This window comes from Poecilia mexicana, unplaced genomic scaffold (assembly GCF_051168715.1).
Source record: "Poecilia mexicana isolate PSO_F unplaced genomic scaffold, ASM5116871v1 scaffold_15, whole genome shotgun sequence".
Taxonomy (NCBI): Eukaryota; Metazoa; Chordata; class Actinopteri; order Cyprinodontiformes; family Poeciliidae; genus Poecilia; species Poecilia mexicana.
The window spans coordinates 16,107,751-16,130,978 of NW_028263384.1; the positions used below are offsets into that span (position 1 = coordinate 16,107,751).

The window sequence follows — 23,228 nt, forward strand, 5'->3', positions numbered from 1 at the left end:
ATCTGGGTATGCTTTTCTTCATCAGAGTTGATGGAAAAATTAATTCAGGTCACCACTAAAAGGAAATCTGAGGGTCAAAAATTGGTACATTTTGAGCAATGAGAACACACAAGACAGTATAAAAATATGCTGAGCTGAAATATGTTTAAAATATAATATAATTGTACTGAGGTTAAGTAACTCACTAGTATGAACACACAATATCAGGTAAATATATATATAAAAGTTTATTTAATCATCTTTAAATGTGCGGTATGATCGGAATGAAAAGATCTACATTAAATGAGGGTAGTGATGCCTCTAGCTGGCATTGAATGGATACATAGATTTTTTTTATTATTATTTTTTATTACATTTCTCATTGCTGGGGAATAAAAGTGATTTAACTTTTCATTTCCATCTTATTTACATTGTGTCATAGTTCAGTCCTTTCTGTACTTCTCTCCAGCTCCAGCTGCCCTCCATTCACCAGTGTTGAACCATGCCTATGTGTATATCTTCTCTGAACTAATGACAGATATATACAGAGGCACAGAATTAACTGTATATGTAAGTGTGCACGGTTCAGTCGATATTTACAAATCATACACATACATATATTATGTACAATGGAGTGTGTACCATTGTGTTCCCTTTAAATCAGGTTAGATTGAGAAGGTTTTATCACTGGGTCGTGCAAGTAGCTTTAAATGTTACGTCTTTTTTTTTTTCTTACAGTCTTTATGATGCGAACATTCTTCTACACGTAAAAGCAAGTCTTGCCAGTAATGGATGTTTGGATGCACAGCAGAGCATCTGCAAGAAGGACAGGCTTTTCCAGAACGTTCCAATTTTTTTTTCTTTTTTAAACTGAGATTTCCATTATTGTGCAACGTGCAAAAGTCCTTTGATAGAAGTTGGGTCTCTGTGGCGGTGGAGTTGGTGGCAGTATCCAGCGAGGAGGGACCGGTGGAGGGGAATCCCATGGTGTGGGCGTATGGGAGCGTGTGGGAGGAGGACTGACGTCAGGATGTTGTGTGGGGTGAGAGTAAGGATTGTGCTGGGGATATGGATGGGGGTGAAAGTGTGGGCGGTGATGAGAATGGTGCAGATGGGCATTGGGCTTCAGATTGCTATGCGGATGCGGGTGTGGGTGAGTGCGCGGAAGATGGCGTGGAGCGGGAGCCAGAGCTGGAGCATGACGTCAGCAGAAGTACTCATTAGGTTGTCCCTCGATCTTTGCCGTTGACTCGGAGTCCAGGCTGGAGCGGGCTGACAGCAGTCTGTTGGACTCCTCTTGATTCAGTCTGTTTAAGTACTCACCCTCAAGCCCTTTGGCCTTTGTGCCAGGGGACAGTGTTTCAAAAGTCACATATGAGTCTTGAATGTCTTTGGATTTCTTCCCCCAGTACTTTTTAATGCGCCTCTTCAGCGCCCCACAGCACACAATGACGGTGAGGGGCACCGCAATGACACAGGCCACAGTGATCACAATCACATTGATCAGCTTCTGGGTGCCAGTTGCACTAGCTGCTTCATCAGTGGAAAATATCACACACTGTTCTTTCTTGGGAATCAGCCCCTTCACGCACACACAGGCAATATACTTGGTCCTGGGCACCAACCCGTCTATAGTTACACGGGTTTGTCCCGCTCCAACGTTGATCTTTCTCATGTCCCGCTCCCCAAACACAGCATACAGCACACTGAAGGCAGTCGTGTTCTTTGCTTTAGGTGCTCTCCAGTTCAGAGATATTGTATTGTCTGTGTCACCCACCACCTTCACAGAGCGGACCACCCTGTCTGGGTCCTGCTGCAGGGATGAAGTGTTCGCCGCCAGGTTGCTGAGATTTGTCTTCTCCAGATCCAGTAGTGCATCTGAGTTAGGGGAGGCGGAGGGATCCTGGGTGGCTCCATCAGTTAGGCTGTAGCTGACCTGTTCGGAGTCAGCAGGTAACATGTCAGAATCCATAGCAGCCAAAGCTGATGAGGTGGAAGTTGGAACTACGTATCTGGCCACCAGTTTCTCCTGGTAGGCTGCTTTACCCACTGGATTTGGCTTCTTGACTTTGACCTTCTTGTCGGTGTTTGTCTGGTTCCCTTCTGGTCTTGGTGTGTTAGAGACAACCAGGGAAATGACAGCCTCTGCGTTCCCTGCATAGTTTGATGCCTTGCAGATGAATTTCCCTGAATCGCGGTAGGACACAGCTGGGACGCTGAGGATGGACCAGGTGATTCCTTCTTTAGATGTTTCTTGTTGTACTGTGGTAGAAGAGATATATGAATATACTTTATTATTGCAATTATGAATGCAAAACGACATTTTAGAATTGCAACAAATCTAATAGGAACCTGAATCTGAGAGAAGATCTCTGCTAATAAAAAGAAAATAATGCCAGGCAGCTGATTACACAATATTTATTCATCAATTGCCATCTATGTTGTGTAACTGCCTGTAAAGACTGCAGCTGTCAATCAGACTAACAATCCAACTGGATCTAGTAGTAGCTCTTTGTTTAATTAACAACAAGACCACAGAGTATAAAAAATCCTCCTAACGCATGTACAATGCACAGAGAGACCCTGTGGTGGTAGCAGGGTTGCCTGTCCAGGAATACCTGTAGCTGGGCGACATAAACCAAATGCAAAAAAAAAAATAAAATAAAAATAAAGGTATCGCTCAGTTCCGAATCAGAAACTGTTTATTGGTTTATACTTCTGAATGGTTTTTCTGTTGCTTTTTTTCATGACCAGCTGGTAGAGAATGGGAAAGCTCTGTATTGTCTGCAGTGTAAACACTATAAGAACATGTAAGATGAAGTAACATGTCAGAATCCATAGCAGCCATGAGTCTTGAATGTCTTTGGCTTTCTTTCCCCAGTGCTTTTTATTGAGCCTCTTCAATGTCCCACAGCGCAAAATGGCGGTTGATATCAAGTTTGAAACTGGAAATTAAAAGGGCTATCTGAAACACTTTGATCAAACTTGGACCAGGTTATTGAGATTCATTGCAACTATTGTGATACATTAAATCTCCAACCCGTGTATGAAGTACTGTAGATTAATTGGTGATTTGTAAAACCTTTACTCTATTTGTAAATTATAGAATTAGTGGTGAAAAGGAAGAGTTCGATCTGGGCACTGTTGATGCAAGAGTTGCCTCTAATAAGACTAAAGACTAGCTAACCTGTTCCATTAAGCATTTGTCCATCAGCCCTGCGCCATGTCAGATCTGGCACCGGTACTCCAATGGTCCCACAGCGAAGGAGAACATTGTTCCCAACCGCACTCCGGACTCGTGCCACTGCCGTGTGGATGCGTGGGAGCTGACACTGACGCAGCTCTGCATCGCTAAACAAGACCCCTGAGAAACTCTCTGGTGCCGAACAGCGGAGTCTTGTGTCAATAAATGCCACGGAAAGCGTGGGGGACTTCTGGAACTGGACCAGGTCATAGAGTCGGCAATCGCACACCCAGGGGTTGTCATGGAGACCTGTGGATGGAGAGAAACAGGCAAAACTTGAGGAGGAGACAGAAAAGTGCGGCTGTGTGCAAAGTGAAAGAGCGGCCTGCAGATGGCTGATTGTGATGCTATGATGATAATCCTGTAAGAGGATTTACATTTAATTCAGAAACTACATGATTATGGCAATAATGACGATGACGATGATGGTGATGATGATGATGATGATGTGTAAGATATTGAAACAGTAAAGTGTACTAACATTTTGTTGCTCTAATTTCTTTTACGGTCTGTATATTTTTGAGTTTTAAGTTTAAACTCTCAGTACAGATCATGGGCTGTTATGCATGCATGTATTTGAAGAAGTATTTTCACCTTTTCATTTAGTAAGCAAACTGATGGTGCCACAAAAGATGTTAAAACAGTTGAACGATTCTTAAAAATGCCTTATTTGTCAATACACGGTTTGCACCGGCTAAAGTGAAAGACTAACCTTTTTGTTAGATAGGTGTATTTAAGTGTTACTGCAGTCTTAAAGCAGCACATTTTACAAAAAAAAATAAAATAAATAAAAAATACAGAAAGAGATTATTCAGAATTAAGCAGGATATTTTTTTTTTAAATAAATCAAGGTCAGGACTGAGATTATGTGCCGCTTAAAAATATTTTTGTTTGGCCAGCCGCCATCAAAGAGCAACTCTCCATTATGCACAGCAGATAAAATGAAGTGAGCAAAATACACTACTGAGGTATGAGTGTGTCGGAGGGTGGGCATGCACATGTGACATTTACTTATATCCTTGTTTGCATCTTTTAATGGTAGTAAATGAGATCCTATTACTCCCAAAAAATTGTATTATGGTTTTTAAATTGGATGTTCCACCCCAGGACCATCGAGCTCATAAACCTCCTGGAGATGCCCGTGTGTCCCTTCTTACCAAGTATCATCTTGGAGCTCTCGGGGCCCTGCACGGGCTTCGCAGCCAGCCAGTTGGTCAGCACCTCGATCGGCAGGGTCAACAAACTGTTGCTGGACAGGTCCAGGTAGGTGAGGTTCTTGATGTACGTGGTGGCTTCCGCGGGCAGCGAGGTGAGCTGGTTGTTGTGCAAATCGAGAAGTCTGAGGCTGGGCATGTCCAGGAGAGACTCCCAGGGAAAGGCAGTGAGGGCATTCCCGTCCAGACGAAGCTCTTCCAGGTTGAACAGTCCCCGAAAGCTTTCCGGGCTCAGATCCGACAGGGTGTTGAAAGACATCCAGAGGAATTCCAGACTGGAGAGGTAGCTGAAGGCTTCGCTTGGGATTTGCTGGATGGCTGTTTTCTCGATCCGCAGTTTGGATGCGTCAACAGGGAACCCGACTGGCACAAGCGATATGTCGGGATCATTGCATATCACGCTTCTGAAAAGGGCAAACCAATATTCATAAATTATATGACAGGCAGGATAAAAATGTTTTATTAATTGTTAATCTAATAAAACTGGATGACAGCATATGAATTCAGTCACGTCCAAAGGACGCACTCAGAAGAGGTAAGAAAAACAAACAAAAAAAGAAAACAACGTGGAAAATATTGTCGAGAAATATTGCAAAGAATGCTTTTAACAGATAATCTTGTGAAAGATCAAATTTGATTGAGATGAAGTCTAATTTTTCACCGTTTGTACACGTGTTCACAGTTCACCTCTATTGAAGCATCTGTCCTCAGTTTTAGCTCTAATCATCCGAAGAGATGCACCCGTGCGCATAAACCACGCGGGGTCGTTTACATAGTTTGTTCTGTAGTTTCCTTACCTAGCCTTGGATCCGTCACTCAAGTTATGGTAAAAACAGCTGCACTGCGAAGGGCAGGAGCTCACTGGGGAGGGAAGCTCCAGCGTGGCCACGCAGAGCCCCAGGAGCAGGACGCGGAACATCTTGGCCCACTTTTACGCATACGCAGTGTGCCTGTGCGCCCACTTTGCGCCTCACTCAAATTTAAACAGACTTATTTTTTCTCTCTCTCATGTAAAGGACTATCGCCTGCATGGCTTTGTTCCACCGCTTTGCTGTCCCATAGTGATCTGACTGCTGTGAGTCCCGAGATAAAAAGGATAGAGTGGGATTAGAGGAAGAACTGGCGTTCGTTTCATTTTGATGCGTATAGCATCCCGGAATCTGATAGGCTGCGCGGAGACGTCCCTATTTATCATCAGTGGAAAAAAAAAAAAAACACTTCCGAAACGGTCATAATCCACTGGGATGCTTTTTTTTTCTCTCCACTGAATTGTTGGCTGTTCATTTCAGCTTTACTGTGACAGCTAAGATGTGAGCGAACATCTCTTTGTTTTACCACAAGGTGGCTCTGCTGTTGAACGGTTTTTAAAACACGTTCACTGGTCCTGCCAGGAGACCTGAAGGCTTTCGTATGAGAGTTTTAAGGTATGTGTAAATGTATATAAAATGTGCTGTACCAAAAATTCCCATGGATCAAATAAAATCACAATTAGTATAATGTGAATCCATAGAAACTTTTTTCTGATAATTCCATTATGAGAAGAGTAAAACATAATTACAAGAAGAGAGAAAGGAAGATTGGCAGACCTTTTTTTCCTGGAGTCAAAGCTTTGATTGTTATATGATATTTTTTGTGATTCACTTTGACTTAGTAAAATTTTATGAAAAGAGTCGAGTTTGCAACTCTGCACACGAACCGACATTGGCATATTTGTGAATAATCCTGAGTCAAACTGACATAAGTTGGAGCATTATGACCCAAATTCTAGCTGAGAGGCTTATGGAAGAGAAGAGATCAAGCTGCAAACAAACTAAATTATTAAACTGTAAAGGTTCTGCAATTGCTGGACAGAAAAAAAAAACTGTTATTTAGTGACACACAATTACTTCAAGAAGCTCAAAGGATCCTCTGAAGAGCACCAACGCAGCCCACATAACATGTTTTGTAATTTATCAGCATGATGCAGATCTACCATATTCATCATGAAGCATCACTTTTACCGTTTACAGTTTACAGTTTACAGTAAAATGTGCTAGCAGATTAACGTCTTATAGGGTTTGTGCAACTCAAGTTTAAAACATTTTTTTTAAATAGATTTGTCCTAATCTTTTGTATTAATCTTTGTTGGTATCATGTGATTTATAATATCATGTGACTGAACACTTCATATTTCCACCTATACTTCACCAGCATTTTTTTCATGTAATCCTCAGAGCAGCACAATGTCATGCTTGTTTCCCCTCAGCCCATTGGCACGAAAATCTGCAGATGCTTTTAACAGCTAACAAATTGTAAGCTATTTGCTCTCTTGTAGGTTTGGGATGATTCGAACACTTTATGCAATTTACACTGTTTTTAACCAGCTATTTTTTGAGCCATGTTTTAGTCACAGCTACAATGCATCCTGTCTTCCTGTCTGCCGGGGTCACAGCAGAGGAATTTCAGCTTGAGTAAAGCTTTGGTTAAAACATCTGCGGGTTCAAAAAAATCATTTAGTTTTATCCTCTAACATTGTAAACAAATACACGGCGGGCTTAATCCCTCAAAGGTCAATGTGTCTGTCAAAAGTTGAAGCTGCACGAAAAGATGGCTGACCGTTTCAGAGGGCCCTGCAAGTCAGATCAAGGATTAAGGAGGATACAAAACGGCATCTCCAGTGTACTCTGTTGCTAGTTCACTGAAATTACTTTGGGTCAATAATGTTCAAAAATTGTTTGGACGTGCAAACTTGATAGACACAAACCTCAACGGTTTGGCAGCTGTTACCGCAGAGGAAGGATCTGCAAAGTATTGGCTAAGGGAAGTCAAATGCAAATACTCTCGGAATCGTTGCTTTAAACGTGCAGATTTGACTTTGATTGGTGACCGCATCCTCACGGACACCTGTCGAGAACGGCCGACATCAAACCCATTTTCTCAGCGGCAGCGGCTGCATCATCATCGGGACAGCACAAAAGGCTTGTTGTGTAACTCACTGAGGGCTTTATTGTTGCGACGGGAGCAAACGCGCATTAAGCGCTACGGTTTGCGCGGTTATGTTCATTAAGACATTCCTGTGCGGATTGGGGCGACAGACCGAGAGCGAGAGGGAGTGAGAAAGGGAGAGGGTGGGGGGCTTTACATAATAAACGGCATGCTTTTCACTTGAAATGTCCCTTTATAAGCGGACCCTGTACAGTCACACCGAGGCGAACTGTAAACGAGCGGATTGAGCGGACAGGAAACATCCAGCGTCAAATCGCAGCCAGGATGGTCACGCCGTACCCTTTGCCGGAGGGTTTCTCCGAGTTCGATGTGTTCTCGCTGGGATCTTGTCTGCTGGTGGAGGGTGAGTGTTTTCTCTGGGAATCCGTCCAGACGTCAAAAGTGCCCACGATGCTCCACATTAACCTACGCCAGGACCTGTCACCTCTCGGACACTGATCCCATGTAGTGTCAGCGCGTTATTTCTGTCATTTCTGAAAGCTACAACCTCTGGTGGTGTGTAAACAAACAAATGGATGCAATTCATCTGACATGGTGCCGCTGTGTTTGCCTGTGTCGTAATAACCGACGATGTGCGCACTGGCTTTAAATACATACGGCTGTGAACATTTCTTTTCCGCTCTGTCAAAAGGTCTGCTGGGCTTCCTTCTAAACGCGGTGACAATCGTGGCTTTCCTCAAAGTGAGAGAGCTCAGGACCCCCAGCAATTTCCTGGTGTTCAGTTTAGCCATGGCTGACATCGGCATCTGCATGAACGCCACCATCGCAGCTTTTTCCAGCTTTCTGAGGTAAGTTATGTAAGCCTGGTTCTCATAATTGCAAGGGTTGGGCCTCTTGTGGCTATATGTGGAGCGGTGAAATGAGAAAACAATGCTGATTAAAATTAAGAGCTGAGAGAGTTGTTGTCAGTAGACTTCCTCCTGAGATAGATAGATAGATAGATAGATAGATAGATAGATAGATAGATAGATAGATAGATAGATAGATAGATAGATAGATAGATAGATAGATAGATAGATAGATAGATAGATAGATAGATAGATAGATAGATAGATAGATAGATAGAACAACCTACAATTTGCTAAAGCCCTGAGAAAAAAAGTTTGTTTTCAAAAAACATCAACTGAGTTATTAGCTTGCCTTATGTACAGAGCCATCTCATTCCAGAGCGTTGGAGCCACAAGAGAAAAAGTTCAATCACATCTCAATTTCCTCCTTGGCTTAGGAAGCACCTGCAGCATCTGGTCAGCTGGCCTGAGGGGAAATGGAGCATAAGGCTGCAGCCAGCTGAACAAATATGCTGATTTAATGACTTTAAGAGACTTAAAAACAAATAAAAGAACAATAAAATTGACCCTGAAATAATTTTTTTTTTTAAAAAGCCAGTGCAAAGATTGTAACACAGGAGAGAAGTCTCATTGCTCCTCTGTCAAAAATCATATCACCATAGTTTGGACTAGTTGAAGGTGTGACAGAGTGAACTTGGTATGTCTGTTAAAGAGAATTGCAATAATCTAGCCGAGAGACGATGAAAGCATGGATTAATGACTCCAAATCCCTGCTGGAAAAAGAAGAGGTTTAATCTTTGAGAGAGAAGCTGTGCATTTAGTGATTAATGTTACAACATGTCTAGGAAGTCTATGTTCGTCCAGGAGGTCTATGTTCTTTCTACAATAAGAAGACAAAAGGAAACTCCAAGTAACTCAGACCTTGTTGGAGTTTAAAGATTCAGTGGCTCCGATGGAGCAGACTCTAAATGCAACAGCTCTCACATGGGTTCTTCACAAATTAATGCTGGCAACAAGGTCTTAGGATATATAATCTGCAATTCTTTTTGGGGTTATAAGAGAGAAACTTTGCCTTTTGGTAATTAGCTGCACACTATGCTTGGCGAACAGTAAACACTGCATATCACCACAACCATGAAGCATGGTTGCACCACCATCATGTTCTGGGGATATTTCTCAGCAGCTGGCCCTGCAAGGTTTGAAAAGGAAAAGGAAAATCAATGGAGAAAAATATTGCTTTTTTCTCTTTGATTCAGTCTGTCTGATCTACAACTTGGGAAGGGAGTTATTTTTTCCAGAAAAACACTGATTCCTTCCAAGCAGAAGCAAAAATCTAAACAGCAACAGTTTGAAGACAACCAGGTGAATTGTCCTGGAGTGGCCAAGTCAAAGGTCAATGTTGCTGATCATTTGTGGCTGCCTGAAAACATCTATTCACCATAATCTCTGAGCAACTTAAAACAAACTGATCCATTTTGTATCAAGAATAAAGAAAAACTATTGCTTCCCAGATGCTTAATATTAACTTATTTGATAACATCCTGTAAGTATCTGTTTTTGTTTATTCAAATTCTTGTCGAAACAAAAACAAAGAAACAAATAATTCTGACCGTGAGCGTAAAACCTCCAGAGAAGGGAAAAACCTTGGATGAGATTCAAATTAATTGACATGCATTCCAGTTCAATGAAAACAAAGCAGCCAAGTTCAGTTTAACAAGCCACTTGGCAGAGATGGGTAGTAACTCATTTATTCAGTTTCATTTCATTGACTAACTCTTTGAACAAAATGTTCTTCCAGCTATAGTTGTTGCACCAAGCTTTTCGCCTCTACTTGGGTAGTAATATTTTGAGGTAACATTACCCTTACCTTGAGCAACTTTACTAAATGAGAAATAAATATGTTCTAATCAAAAAGTGCATTTGATACAAAGCTAACCGTCAATATTCATATTAAAGTGAGACTATTTGTGTGAGCACAAGTTTCATTGTCATGTTATTCTCTATCTGCTTAGCTTGCTGTGTCATTATCAAGTTGATATGCAGTAAATGATGTATATTGTCACCAGTAGCACTTTATATTGCTCTAGGATATGAACATCGCCTTCTTTAGCCACTGGTTTCAAAAACTGTATGCTTTAAAAACAACTTGTTGGGAAAGTTTGTTTTCTTTCTTGCCTGCCTGCCTGTTTATTTCTAGTCATTCTTTATTTTATTCTTATACCAGAATTGTGACTTTTTTCTGCCTGATTATAAACTTTTATAAATTAAATCAGATGTTATGTTCAAAGAGTTATTCAATAGTTGAGTCACCTTCTGCATTTAGTCGTTGATTGAAGCAATCACCCTCCACTGAGCAAACATGAGTAAAGTGCCTCATAGCAAGAAAACACTTTGGGCAGAACCCAGTTCAGGTGGTCATCCACAGATTAGGAGGTCAAAGGGCAGAGCAGATTGACAAAAAAAAGACAGTGGCACTGATTCAATTTTCATATTAAAGAAAAATTGATTACACAAAGATAGACGTTCCATTATCTGCGTCATGATGAAGCACAGCTATCTGGAGTTTTGAGAAGAAGGATATGAAGTCCCGCTTTCAAAATAAAAATGTAGGCAAAAGTATTAAAAGTTTTGAGAACAAAAGACATGAAATCCTGCTTTCAGACTGGAAGTGTGTGCTCTTGGATTATGGAAGAAAAATTCCTCCATACAATTAAAAATATAAACGCTTAGCCAGTAGTGCATCCTACAGAAAAAAATAAGACAATGGTACTGTCACAGTAGTAGCTCCTTCTATGGGTTTGTCAGTAAAAAGAGATATAGCTAAACCCAGAAGAACAAAGTGTTACGTTCACAAATACAGTCTGAGGTTAATGAAAGTAACACCTCAGAGTCTGGCAATCCGGCCTTAATGTCTTAAAAGCTATTTTTCCTGATCCCTTCCTGTGTTTTTCAGTTCAAAGCTGTGAATCAGTGGCTTATGTTGCCCAAGGCCAACAATCGCTAAAGTGCACAGACTAGATGCATAGCAAGTGATAATTCCTTAACTTTGCCACAGTTTTAAAAGCCTTAATAAGGCTTTCAAAAGCAACCCCAGTTTCAGTAATGTGAGATCAAGTTTAATAAAGCCACAAGGGACACATCTTCTTGCTATAAATTCAAGCTTTTATAACAACTTCACCTCCTCCACGCAGGTACTGGCCTTATGGCTCAGACGGCTGCCAGACTCATGGTTTTCAGGGCTTCATGACAGCTCTTGCCAGCCTTCACTTCATAGCAGCTATCGCTTGGGACAGATACCATCAATACTGTACGAGTAAGTTGACTCCTGGAGGCAATGATCAGTGTCAAAACCTCGCCCGTTTCTTCTCCTGTCCTACACAGAGTCAAACAGAGCTCTGGGAAGCTAGCTTGAGATTTGTCTCAGATTGCTGTTGATAACCACGATGGTAAAGAAGCAGAAAGTTTGTTGCCTTGTTCTTCTCTAAAATGTGATATATTTCACACAAGGATGACTATCATCTTTTTACCTACATCAGTTAGTTCCTCTGGTATAACAGTCTCTAAAAAATCAGTAGCCAATCAAGGGAAGTTTAAAAAGCTCAAGTCTTAAAGCATTCACAGGTTTGATGTACTTAAAACAGACGAGCTGAATCTTTCTTCATCCAGGGACGAAGCTGCAGTGGAGCACCGCCATCTCTCTGGCTGTATTTATCTGGATGTTTGCCGCGTTCTGGGCAGCCATGCCCCTCATCGGCTGGGGAGAGTATGACTACGAGCCTCTCAGGACTTGCTGCACACTAGATTACAGTAAAGGAGACAGGTGCTGGCAATGCACAACCCTTTTTTAATTTTCTGAAGAGAAATGTGCCTCGACCATTTTTTTAACGTGATGTACATTTAAGCAAAGACAGACTTGAGGTTCTGTACAATGAAAGTGCAGAATTGCTTAATAAGTGATAATATATGCATATAAATGATATTGAAATGTATTATTAGATTACACAGAAGTCTTTATTTCCCTGACTGATATTTATTTCTCTTTCAACAGGAACTATGTTTCATACTTGATCCCTATGAGCATTTTCAACATGGGCATTCAGGTGTTTGTTGTCCTGTCTTCCTACCAGTCCATCGCACAAAGATTCAAAAAGACTGGAAACCCCAGGGTGAGTAATGTAATAAAACATGATCCACCTGCACTATTAGAACGTGGAGTCTTCAGTGAGAATTTAACATGCTCTGCAAGAGAAAGGATGGGGACATACACACAGAAAAGTCATATTTAAAGAGGTAGGCCAGGATTTTAGAAGTTAGATTCTGCTACAAAGAAAAAATAAAAGCAATTAGCTGCAAACATATTTTACCTTTATAGTTGTAACTGATGGGTAAATAACTCTGAATTAGCTGGAATGGATATATACCATCCATTAAAGCAAAACATCAAAAACATCACAGAGGTTTATAATTTCTGATGCTTCTTTTCTTTTTAAAGAGCATTTTTAGCACTTTTTTTCATAAATTTTAATTTATATTAGATGGTTACACTTTGAAGAAATGCCTTACCTGTTCCATTCTCAGTAAATGTTCCACACAGGAAAATTGTTTGTTGGAGCCCGATCTCCTACATATGTTTACCTTGTCGTCATCAGCTTCTGTGTAAATAATTGCTCATTGCAGATGTGATAATCATACTAAGGTTGACAAAATAACATTCACATAAACCACCTCTGATGCCTTTGAGATTGGAATTGATGTTCTTGGCTTCCTTTGGATTAGCTGTTAGCTTCATGCCCAACTAATCTGGATTTATTCTAAGTAAGGAAGAATGTAATCTACCACAGCTAAAATATTAATCAAGAAATCTATCTTCATCAGCACAGACAGAGAAGAAAGAGCATAAAATGACTTAAATCCAAAAGTCGTTTTGCAAGTAATGAAACAATAGCAACTGCTAAGTAAATCTTCACAAACAGGCACTACAGAGCTTATGTCTGTCTGCTTTGAAAAGAAATCAGAGTAATCCTCAATGTCAGGCATTTTCCTCACATGGACTCTAGTCAGAGTAACAAGCTATGAAAGGCATGCAGTGTAACATATAAGGGTTGTTGCCTCAAGGGGAGATCGGGGCTTCACTGACACAAACTCTGAATATACCAGGTTGAGTAGAAGAGATCTGCATGGGTTGAATCAGGTTGCCCCAGGTTATATTGCATAAGCCCGTTACTCACAGTTGCCTGAACTGGCAGCGGACACTCTCACTGCAATGTGCTAGGAGTAAAAATGAGCAAAGTCATTTTTCATCACATGCTTACTATTGTAAATGGTAACACTTTATTTGAAGGGGGGGTGAATAAGACTGTCATGACACTTTCATTAACATGACATAACACCTGTCATGAACATGAATAAGCCTTCATGAATATTTATGACTGTTGTCATAAAGTGTCATTCGGTAAATTATGACACTTTTAATACAAAGTTGACATTATTCAAAATGTCGTTGTTATGACATCTTGACATTAACCAAGAAATCATTACTGATATAAATTTGTTATAAAATAATTACTGATTTCACTTTAAAAATCAGGTAACTTTATGTTATTAAAGGTAAAGTTAAACAGTAATGATTTCTTGGTTAATGTCAAGTTGTCATAACAACGACATTTTGAATAATGTCAACTTTGTATTAAAAGTGTCATAATTTACCGAATGACGCTTTATGACAACAGTCATAAATATTCATGAAGGCTTATTCATGTTCATGACAGGTGTTATGTCATGTTTATGAAAGTGTCATGACAGTCTTATTCACCCCCCTTCAAATAAAGTGTTACCTTGTAAATTAACTTGCAACTATGACTATGGCATAGGTCTCACAAGGTTCAAAAGATCACATGTTTCTAATTCATCCATAAGAGAAACTTATTTTGAAATGCCAAATGCAACTTTAAACCACAGAACTTTATTAAAGTCTCATGTTTAGGATTTTTGCACTGTGGAAAAAAATGCATTAAACGAAGCAAAACGTTTAATTAGAACCATTAGATAAAGTGGAGCTGAGAATAACATCTCCATTGACACATTGACACTAGTATTACAGCAACCTCTCCCTTCACTCATTGGCTTCTTCTGATTTGTTTGGTACAATGATCTTAGCACATGCTTTTGTTCTCTCAGACATTATTCCAGGCATGTGATTATTCCAGCCTGCTAGGAGGAAAATCTCATGATGAATAGCATTCTTGTCTGCATCCCTCCCCCCCTGACCCCCCCCCAACCCCTCCTCGGCCCCTCTAGCCAAATGGCTCACAAATCACTCTTCAACTGAGGCTTTGAGTTCTCCATTTTTATGCTTTTGTTACTATTGACCTGCAGTTTAACCCCAACACTCCTCTGAAGACTTTGCTATTCTGCTGGGGGCCATACGGTGTTCTGGCTTTCTATGCTGCCGTGGAGAATGCAACCCTCGTCTCACCAAAGCTGAGGATGGTAAGATGGTGTGAGTTGTTTTGTATTTCAAATGGGATGTACTCACCAAGTAGACTTTTAATCTGAAAAGTCATAATTCTAATTCAGGGGTCTTGATGAGCCTTTTTTTTTTTTTTTGTACCCTGAAACTTGTTTAGAACCACCAAAATTGCCTGGCCTTTTGAAAAAACAAAACAAAACAAAACAAAACAAAAAAAAGACGACAACTTACAGTTTTTGATAAATATCTACCATAGGAAATTGTAGTCATTAAAACACGTACAGCACACAATTTAAGTTTTGGTTTTTAATTTTTAATGCAAAGAGAAACAGATTTTTTTTTTTTTTATTGTTTTTGCAGAAAGAGGATGAATACATTTTCAAGGGGATGTTGATGTTTGGGAAAAATTGTGTAAAAAAAACACACAAAAAAAAACACTTGTAGTCTTCAACCTGGAGACAAGAAAAATATAACTAAAAATATACTTTCAGTGTCATTCTGTTGTAGAAATTCAGTGATGTTATTCCATGAAAAAAGCTGACACATTGCTAAAATTTGCATTTGTTTTTGTGTCTATATTCAAAACTTTAGTTTGCTCCAATGCTATTAAGACCAATACCCAAAGAGCCACCTGCAACCTAATCCATGGAATCAACCTAAAATATAGAATCTTAGTGAATTCTATATTTTTTCTTGAATTATTTCTTCATCTAAAGCATCTATGAAATCCAAGCAATTACATTTTTTTGCACATATGCACAACAAATTATCACACGACATCTCCTCGGCTCTGATATTCGTGTTCCGTTTGTCTCCACAGATCGCTCCTATCCTGGCTAAGACCTCGCCCACCTTTAATCCTCTTCTGTACGCTCTGGGAAATGAGAACTACAGAGGAGGCATTTGGCAGCTTCTAACCGGGGAAAAGATTGCTGTGCCTCAAATTGATAATAAGTCCAAATAAACTGCTTACTGTTGTAGATGTTTCTGTCTGTGGGAGTCTGTACTGTAACAATGTGTCGTAAGCAGCGTGAACGTCTGCGTCTCGTACGCTTTACATCTGCTCTGGGTTTGCTCCTGCATCACCTCTGCCACTGTGTTTATGTGAAGCTGGCAATGTTCTAAAAATATATCATATATATATATATATATATATATATATATATTGTTTTTCAGCAAAACAGTGAATATGTCTCATTTTGTATCATGACGTTTGTGTTTTATTGGTTTAATTTAATTTCAACAGTTCATGCATGGCTTTAATTTTACCTCATTCTATTTATTTTTGGTACGAGTTTCACCCAAATGTTCAAAATGTGGTTGTTGCACGACAAAATAAATAATACAAAAAAAAAAAAAAATACAGTTAAGCAAAGCATAGTTACAAACCCCTTTATGCAAAATGGATTACCAATGTGCATCACTTCACCACACACAACATAAACAAGCAAACATTTCAGCACAGACACTCGTTCTGGATCTTTTCTTCATTGTGGAAGAACTACTGTGTTGGAAAAAGTAGATCAAGTTGTCTGTGGCCAAGGAGGAAATCTCCCCAAAATAATCTAATTTTAGCTAAATAAGTTTTATCTTGACGTCAGGGAGTCAAAAGAGATCCAAAATGGTACTTTATTTAATTTTTTTTGGTAAACATAAAAATGTGTGCAAAAGCCACAGTTATTTCTTTCCACAATGTGACTGATCTCTGTATTCAGGATGAAAATGCAATAGTCCTCTAAACAAAATCTCAATTTTTCAATGCCTACACACACACACACATTTGCACACACACACACACACACACACACACACACACACACACTCACAGATAAGATCAGAAATTATTAAGAACCATTAGATTAACTGGGAAGGTTTCTTAGTTTGACATTCACATACTTATTTTAAAGACAGAGTTCAGTCAAGCAGCAAAACCAATTTGAAAGAATTTATTACATTAGCTGAGCCAGTGTATTGTTGCACATTATACCTAATGGTTGTTCTTTTGTGCTTTAATTTTCTCCAGTGTGTCATACGATTAATTGCCATGTTTACCATTTTGACCTTCAAACATCAATAAATAGTTTTTTTATTTTTTTTCTCACTTTTGTTTCTGCACACAAATTCTAGTTTGCAAAGTTGTCCAAGTGCAATGTTATAAAAACACACTGTTATTTACTGGTTATTACATAATCAAAACTCATACAGTAGGTTTTAAAAACCAAGTATTCAGATCATTTCGATATATTTAGTGTTACAAAGTATGCACAGCTTTGTAAATGCGTCAATGGAAGTCATTGACCTTGAATAAAAGATGGATATTTTTTAACATAGATACATTTTAAGTAAATTCTATTTATAGCTTGTGTTGCACATGCAATTGGTGACCAAAAGCAAATATTGAACAGTCCAACAGACCCATTCAGACAATAAAGTCACATCTTATGAAATCTTTACTTATCGTGTTGCTTTCATGTGCATCTGATGATAAAAGCAGACAATGATAACAGTCTGTATGATGGGATTTGAATGTACACTGGATGTTGTCTGTACAAAATGCTCTAATAAAGTACCGCAGTCACTGGCAAAAAGGAGACATTTTGTGTCTTATGCTTATGGGTGAATAATTATTTCTATGCTTCTATTTCTCTTGTTATACAGTTGAGGTGTATCTTACAAACATTCGCTACTAAGGTGAAAATAGGTTTGCTCCAGTATTGTATATTTGTATGGGTGCAGGAGTCAGTGTGGGTCATTAAGTTATTGATTCTAGTAAGGTGAATATTTTTGAAACTATTAGTGTTTTCATTGTGCCCTTTTTAAGTGGCTTAGAGGTGCTTGTGTATTCAAATAAGGGCTCACATTGAGTTTGTCTTCAAATTTTAGACTTTTTAAAAGATATATATATTGATTTTCCTCAAGTATTATGTTTTTTCTTTTTTTATATATATATATTTAATAACTATCAGACTTGTTAAAACCAAACTCTTCTCTAAAAGTCATATGAACATGCCATGGAAGTAAAAATGCTTTGAGATATGACGCAAAGGTTTCCAAAAGGTCACAAGTCTTCTTTCCTGATGAAGAAGTCGAACTAGAACTAGAAGCTGGAAAAAAAATGTTGCTTATGTAAAATAAAAACCACAAAGGTCTCTCTGTAGAATATATCCAGTAAGTATTTACCAACTAACAAGAAGGAGTGTTTTTTTTTTAAGAGATTTTGTGGAACAAGTGGCCTTTACTCATTAGCAAGTCGACTGGGAGAAGGGCAGAGAGAGAAGGGAAAGAAATGTAGCAAATATCCTGGAGCTGAGAGTCAAACTCAGCAGCTGCTTTGAGGTCTGTAGTTTCCATATATGGCGCTCCTGCTCTACCACTGTGTCTCTTGGCACCCTGATTTTATTTTGAATGTTCTTCTCCATATATTATGACTTCCAAATCAATTCACCGTTAGTTGGGGAGACAGGACTTTGACCTTTTTGTTCAGTGTCACTATTCACTGGATATTCAATTCCTAACCCTGGAATTGAAGAACATTTTGCAAGTAATAATAATAATAATAATAATAACAATAACAATGATAATAAAAGACCTGCAATATCAGTTTATTTTTTTAAAGGCATGCCTACTCTATTATATGAAATAAAAAAATAACATGCAAATGAAAAAAAAAACTGAACAAATTAGTGATTTTTTTTTACAAACTCTAAACTCTAGTTATATAATGAATTAAGATTTTGAAACTAGACACTTTATTAAGTTATTGCTAAAACCTTTTGAAAAAACAATCTAATTTAAGGAGATTATTAGTAGCTAATATTAATGTGTCGTCATACATGATGCGCAGAGATTAATTATTTAAAACATACAGGCTTAACATTTTACATCACATAACTGCTGGATTATGTTATACTTTGAATCCGAATGTCTGGCGGGAGAGCAGGGTTTGCTTTTTTTTTTTTTTTTTTTTTCATCCGCTTTCCCTCTCTTACAATCAAACATATTCAGGTACTTAGAGTTCACTGAGGATTATGTCTGGTCAACCAATGAAGATTTCATATGGGCTTTTTGAGAGGATTACATAGCAATATGAGCACAAGTGCTGCAGAAAAGGGGGAATCTGAGGGAGGCAGGGAGGACTGTTCGAGAAGGAAAAATGAAGCAGCATGAATGAGAGCCATTTTCTGGGCAATGAACAGAGAAAACAGCATTCCATCATCAGCCCAATCAATGTGGAGGTCATGTTGTGGTATTAGCATAGATTGCATTGAGTTATTGATATTGTTTTGCTCGTCAAACACCATGTCAGAGTAACCCAGCTCTGCCATTAAACACCACAATAAAGAAATAATTTGTTGCATATGCTGAAAATCACATTTCCCCCAAAACTGCAATGGAGCCTGCTCCTTTGCAATAAAGAAAAAAAAAAAGAAAACAGTTTTTAAACTGAGTTGCAAAATCTTTTTTGTAAAAGAAAAAAAAATCTGATTTTATCTGGAACACCTCATGACAAGCTTGAAACGGTCATGATGAAATGAGGTGAAATGTCAAACTGACGCATCAGGTTTACCAAAGTCTCCTTCTGTGATAGGGACTGTTTGATGTGAAGCTGATTATATAACAGCAGATACATGCACAGTCATTCAGTATCTTAAACATACTGCTTTGCAGTATCTCTTACAAAGCAAGAGATACTGAATGACTGTATCTCTTGTGCTCAGCTTTAGAAAATCAATTCTAAAGCTGAGCACAGCTGATCTCAAGTCAGTCCAGAGAATCTGCAAAGTCCCACTAGTTTTATGTGTACAGTGAGTACTTTATTTTAATTAATATATCACATTATTTTATTTTTACTGAAAAGCATTCTAAAATCTATGGACTTTGAGCTAGCATTTTTGATTCTGCTTGCAAAAGTACAAATTTATTTATTTGTTTTTTGATGTACTAAGCAATATTCTAATCCTCTCTCTTTAAAACTGTTCAGTTAAACATCCCAGGCCATTAAAAAGCAACCAAACACTGTGATCCCTCGGCTAGTCAGTTAATATTTGATGACATGTCCATGCTGCATGTTGGCTGCTGTGGGTCGGGGATTTTTGCCTGGCTGCTAGAAATTAATACTTTGGCAAATGCTCATGATTACATGGTTATCTTGAATCTCCTCGAACAAGCTTCAAATCACGTCAGGGCAGATTCATTAAAACTAAAAAAAACAAAACATAAAAAAAAAAAAAATCTAAGAGAGCGAGGTTTATAAACTGAATGCCTTTCTTTATCTGTCTCGTTTCTGAGTGTATGCGTGCATGTGTTTGAGATACAAAGAGATTAAGTCCAGGGCAGCCTCCTGGGTGAACCAGCAGCCAATGCTGGAGTTTGGACCTTCATGGCTCTGCCTGTAAGCTTTCCAGCTGCAGTACGTTCACCGAGGGAAACAAAATGTGATTATCAAAGCTGCTCGCCATCTGACGTAACATTTCATCTAAAAATAAAACAGGAACCTGTTGAGCCTCCTTTTTGGTTTGAATCCCAGGATTTATTAGCCGGGTCTTAACTTGTGCACGTCACACAACGTTTTATGTGGGGAAAACAACGATCTGAATTGTGGTTTGTTTTTTGTGGATGCCAACAAACATAGTCGGGGAAGTTTCTGGCTTACTCCTTTCCGCTACTGCTTTTTTTTTTTTATTTTTTTTTTTATAAGTCTACCATTTTCCAAATACCGTCCACTGAGCTAAATGGGACAGAAACTTAGAGGAAGGATAGTGTGTGAAAATGAAATCTAATTTTGTCACAAAGTCAAAATATTTTCCAGGCCCACTTAGGATAAGCTGATTACAGTTTAGAAAACATTCATTTTGCTCAGGTCGAATGCAAATGTTTTATTCCAGAAGTTTAAATATCACTAAGTAATAAGGCATGAGGTCAATGTCAATAACAACGTTACATGTGTGTTTGCGTTGCACTGTGATAGACTTGTGACCTGTCCAGAAAAAAACTCACCCACTGACCAACGTAAATAAGTGCCAGATGACAGAAAGCCTTCCACTCCCCAACCGGTCCCCTCACTATGCCACACCCCTCAACTCTGCATGCTTTACTCAACTCAAAAACTGAATAACTTGATGACTGGAAATAAAAGGGGTATGAGGACATCTGGTGGCTGAACAATAAAATAGTTTCTTTTATCAAGTGGATCTGCAAGATAACAAAATAGGTGTTGAAACCTATTTGTTTACTCCTTGGTGTGTCAGAAAATATGTGCACACAAATCCCTGCTGCAACTCCTTTTGCTTCAAACGAGGCTGATGCTAAATTCAATTAACATATAGAAACTGAATAATTCCTAGATTGATATAAACATTTTTTTTGTACATTGTCTTCTCTACTCAGCTGTACAGTTTTTTAAAACCTTATGTTGTAAATTTGTCTTTAAGATGCATTAATCTATTCTTATTTTCCATTTTCTTTTACCTTTGTCTGAATATTAATTTATCCTAACGAACTGCTGTGACACCCACATTTCCGCAATAAAATATGTTTCTATTCTATCCCATTCTATGCTATTTTTGCCCTTATGATAAGAAAATGCTCCTGCCTCTCTTTATCTGGTTTCCATGGTTTTATGTGCATAATTCACCTCTCACATTTATATGATCTTTTTGAATGTCTTCAAAAAGATCATGTCAATCCCAGCCTGTTCCTTTCTTGTCCAAAGACCAATAAATTACTCAGAATTTACTATGAAGGCGAGTTATTTATGAATGAAAAGCATCTGTGAACATCAATCTTTTTCAGTTCTTGTCACAGACCATCCCAACACATGGATGTGATTTGGCCTAAACTATTTCACTTTATCTATGTTTGTGTGCTAATGCTGTTTAAGTTGCTGGAATGTTTTTCTGCTAGGATCGTTTCTCTTGATTTGTCTGTCATCACCACAGTCTCAGGATTTCTTCCTTGTCTCTAATAAAAAGGAAGACACAAATTGTGTAATCAACACATTCCTCCACCCAATGAAACGCTCTCATCTGACCAGTGTCTTTCTTGTGTGACAAGGTAAGTTTACATGGATTGAATAGAGCTGCAGAGAAGTTCGGATAGTATTTTTGATTTAATGGTGCTTTAAACTCTGCAGCTTTTATCTGTCTACTGAGCTCCTTTGTCTTCAATATGCTGTTTTTGTCCCCCAATGTTCTCTAAAGCAACCTCTGAAACCTCCGAAGTACAACTGGATTCATAGTGAGACTAAATTTACTAATAAGTGACTCCTGCACCGGATTTAAAGTATTTTTAATTAAGCAAATAAAGTCATTTCCTATCCAAAAAGTCAACCCCAAAAACGGAGACCGTAAAAGCTTGCAAAATTCGTCACTACGCGCTCAGAGAATCATTCAGAAAATAAGATTCAGCAACAGCTGCATAGACCTGTTTGTGTCAGTAGATGGCAGTGTCGAAAAGCATTTAAACTCGTCTGTGAGCGGAGTATTCAAGAATACACATGGATGGATGGATGGATGAAAACAGTGTTTTGTGCATCATACATTACGCTTGAACCTCAGAAAAGAACATATTTTTTTTTCATTAGTTGGAGCGGTTATTTTGTTTATTACAAAATGGACGGTGTTTGGAAAATGGTAGAGGTTTCATGTTGAACCTCTTTGACTCACCCCCGCTCTCTACCCTAAATGATACCGAGTTTGCATATTTCTGTTTCAAACAAAGGCTATATTTTTTTTAAACCATGAACACCACGCTACTACTTTTCTGAAGCTAACAAAAGGGTGTTCTTATCAAATCTGTGGATTTCTGGTATGCTGAAAACAAAATATCCTAAGGAAGATTAAGATATTTCAACTTTAGCATCATATCTAATTCAACTCCTAAAATTCTGCTGTGGCTTTTGGTCAGTTATCTTAAAATGAACCCAATCTCAAGCCAAAGCTTTCCAGAACCTTGGAAAACGTTCTGTTAGGGCCTTTGCGAAAGGCGCAGACTAAAAAGTAACAGACTTTTCGAGAAAAATACGTGTAAAAAGGCAGCCAAGAAGAATGTGTAAGATTTAAATAATTACATTTTCAGATGTGGGAGATATTTGATTGGTCATAATTCACAAACGGAATAAAAATCCAAGAGTTTATAGGCTTTTTTATTATTATGTTTTTTTTTTTTGTTTTGTTTTGTTTTTTTCTTCTTTTTTTGTTAATAAAGTTACGACAGACTGATGCCCTAAGTGAGTTCTGCACAAACTGGAATCCCTCTTGTCCGGCAGGAGAACGGGAGAAGAAAAAAATAACTCTGGAGCTGTCCACTCGCGTGTGGTGCTGAAAAGATACGTTTCCATAATTAATCTGTGTACATTTCGCTTACGTTTTGTTGTTATATTCTTAACTACAAGTTTGTTTTTATCTCGTATATATCCATTAAAAGTTACCTCAAATAATCAATTATGTTTGCTGCTGTATAAGATGTTTTAACTTCTTAACGAAAAAAATATATATATAAGAAAAACAAATGCTCCTGAAAACGCATCTGCAGCTCTGCTTTGATGCGAC

The 23,228-nt window shown here is 38.5% G+C and overlaps 2 protein-coding genes across 2 annotated transcripts; one reads left to right on the forward strand and one right to left on the reverse strand.

Moving 5' to 3' along the window:
* Positions 1–206: 206 nt before the first annotated feature.
* lrit1a (leucine-rich repeat, immunoglobulin-like and transmembrane domains 1a) lies at positions 207–5,655 on the reverse strand. Its single transcript, XM_014969144.2, has 4 exons — positions 5,235–5,655; positions 4,381–4,841; positions 3,167–3,472; positions 207–2,241 (listed from the first exon to the last, which is right to left on the reverse strand). The coding sequence occupies exons 1-4, from the start codon at positions 5,354–5,356 to the stop codon at positions 1,184–1,186; spliced, it is 1,947 nt and encodes a 648-aa protein (XP_014824630.2). The 5' UTR covers positions 5,357–5,655; the 3' UTR covers positions 207–1,183.
* Positions 5,656–7,416: 1,761 nt separating this feature from the next.
* Positions 7,417–17,267, forward strand: rgra (retinal G protein coupled receptor a). Its single transcript, XM_014969150.2, has 7 exons — positions 7,417–7,765; positions 8,054–8,210; positions 11,402–11,523; positions 11,877–12,030; positions 12,259–12,376; positions 14,586–14,699; positions 15,500–17,267. The coding sequence occupies exons 1-7, from the start codon at positions 7,687–7,689 to the stop codon at positions 15,641–15,643; spliced, it is 888 nt and encodes a 295-aa protein (XP_014824636.1). The 5' UTR covers positions 7,417–7,686; the 3' UTR covers positions 15,644–17,267.
* The last annotated feature ends 5,961 nt before the right edge of the window (positions 17,268–23,228 follow it).

Coding starts and splice junctions, on each gene's coding strand:
- rgra (XM_014969150.2), top strand. CDS start 7,687: ATGGTCACGCCGTACCCTTTGCCGGAGGGTTTCTCCGAGTTCGATGTG. Junction 11,524..11,876: donor ATACCATCAATACTGTACGA/GTAAGTTGACTC, acceptor TTCTTCATCCAG/GGACGAAGCTGCAGTGGAGC. Junction 14,700..15,499: donor TCTCACCAAAGCTGAGGATG/GTAAGATGGTGT, acceptor TTGTCTCCACAG/ATCGCTCCTATCCTGGCTAA.
- lrit1a (XM_014969144.2), bottom strand. CDS start 5,356: ATGTTCCGCGTCCTGCTCCTGGGGCTCTGCGTGGCCACGCTGGAGCTT. Junction 4,842..5,234: donor AGTGACGGATCCAAGGCTAG/GTAAGGAAACTA, acceptor TGCCCTTTTCAG/AAGCGTGATATGCAATGATC. Junction 3,473..4,380: donor GAGCTCCAAGATGATACTTG/GTAAGAAGGGAC, acceptor CTCCATCCACAG/GTCTCCATGACAACCCCTGG.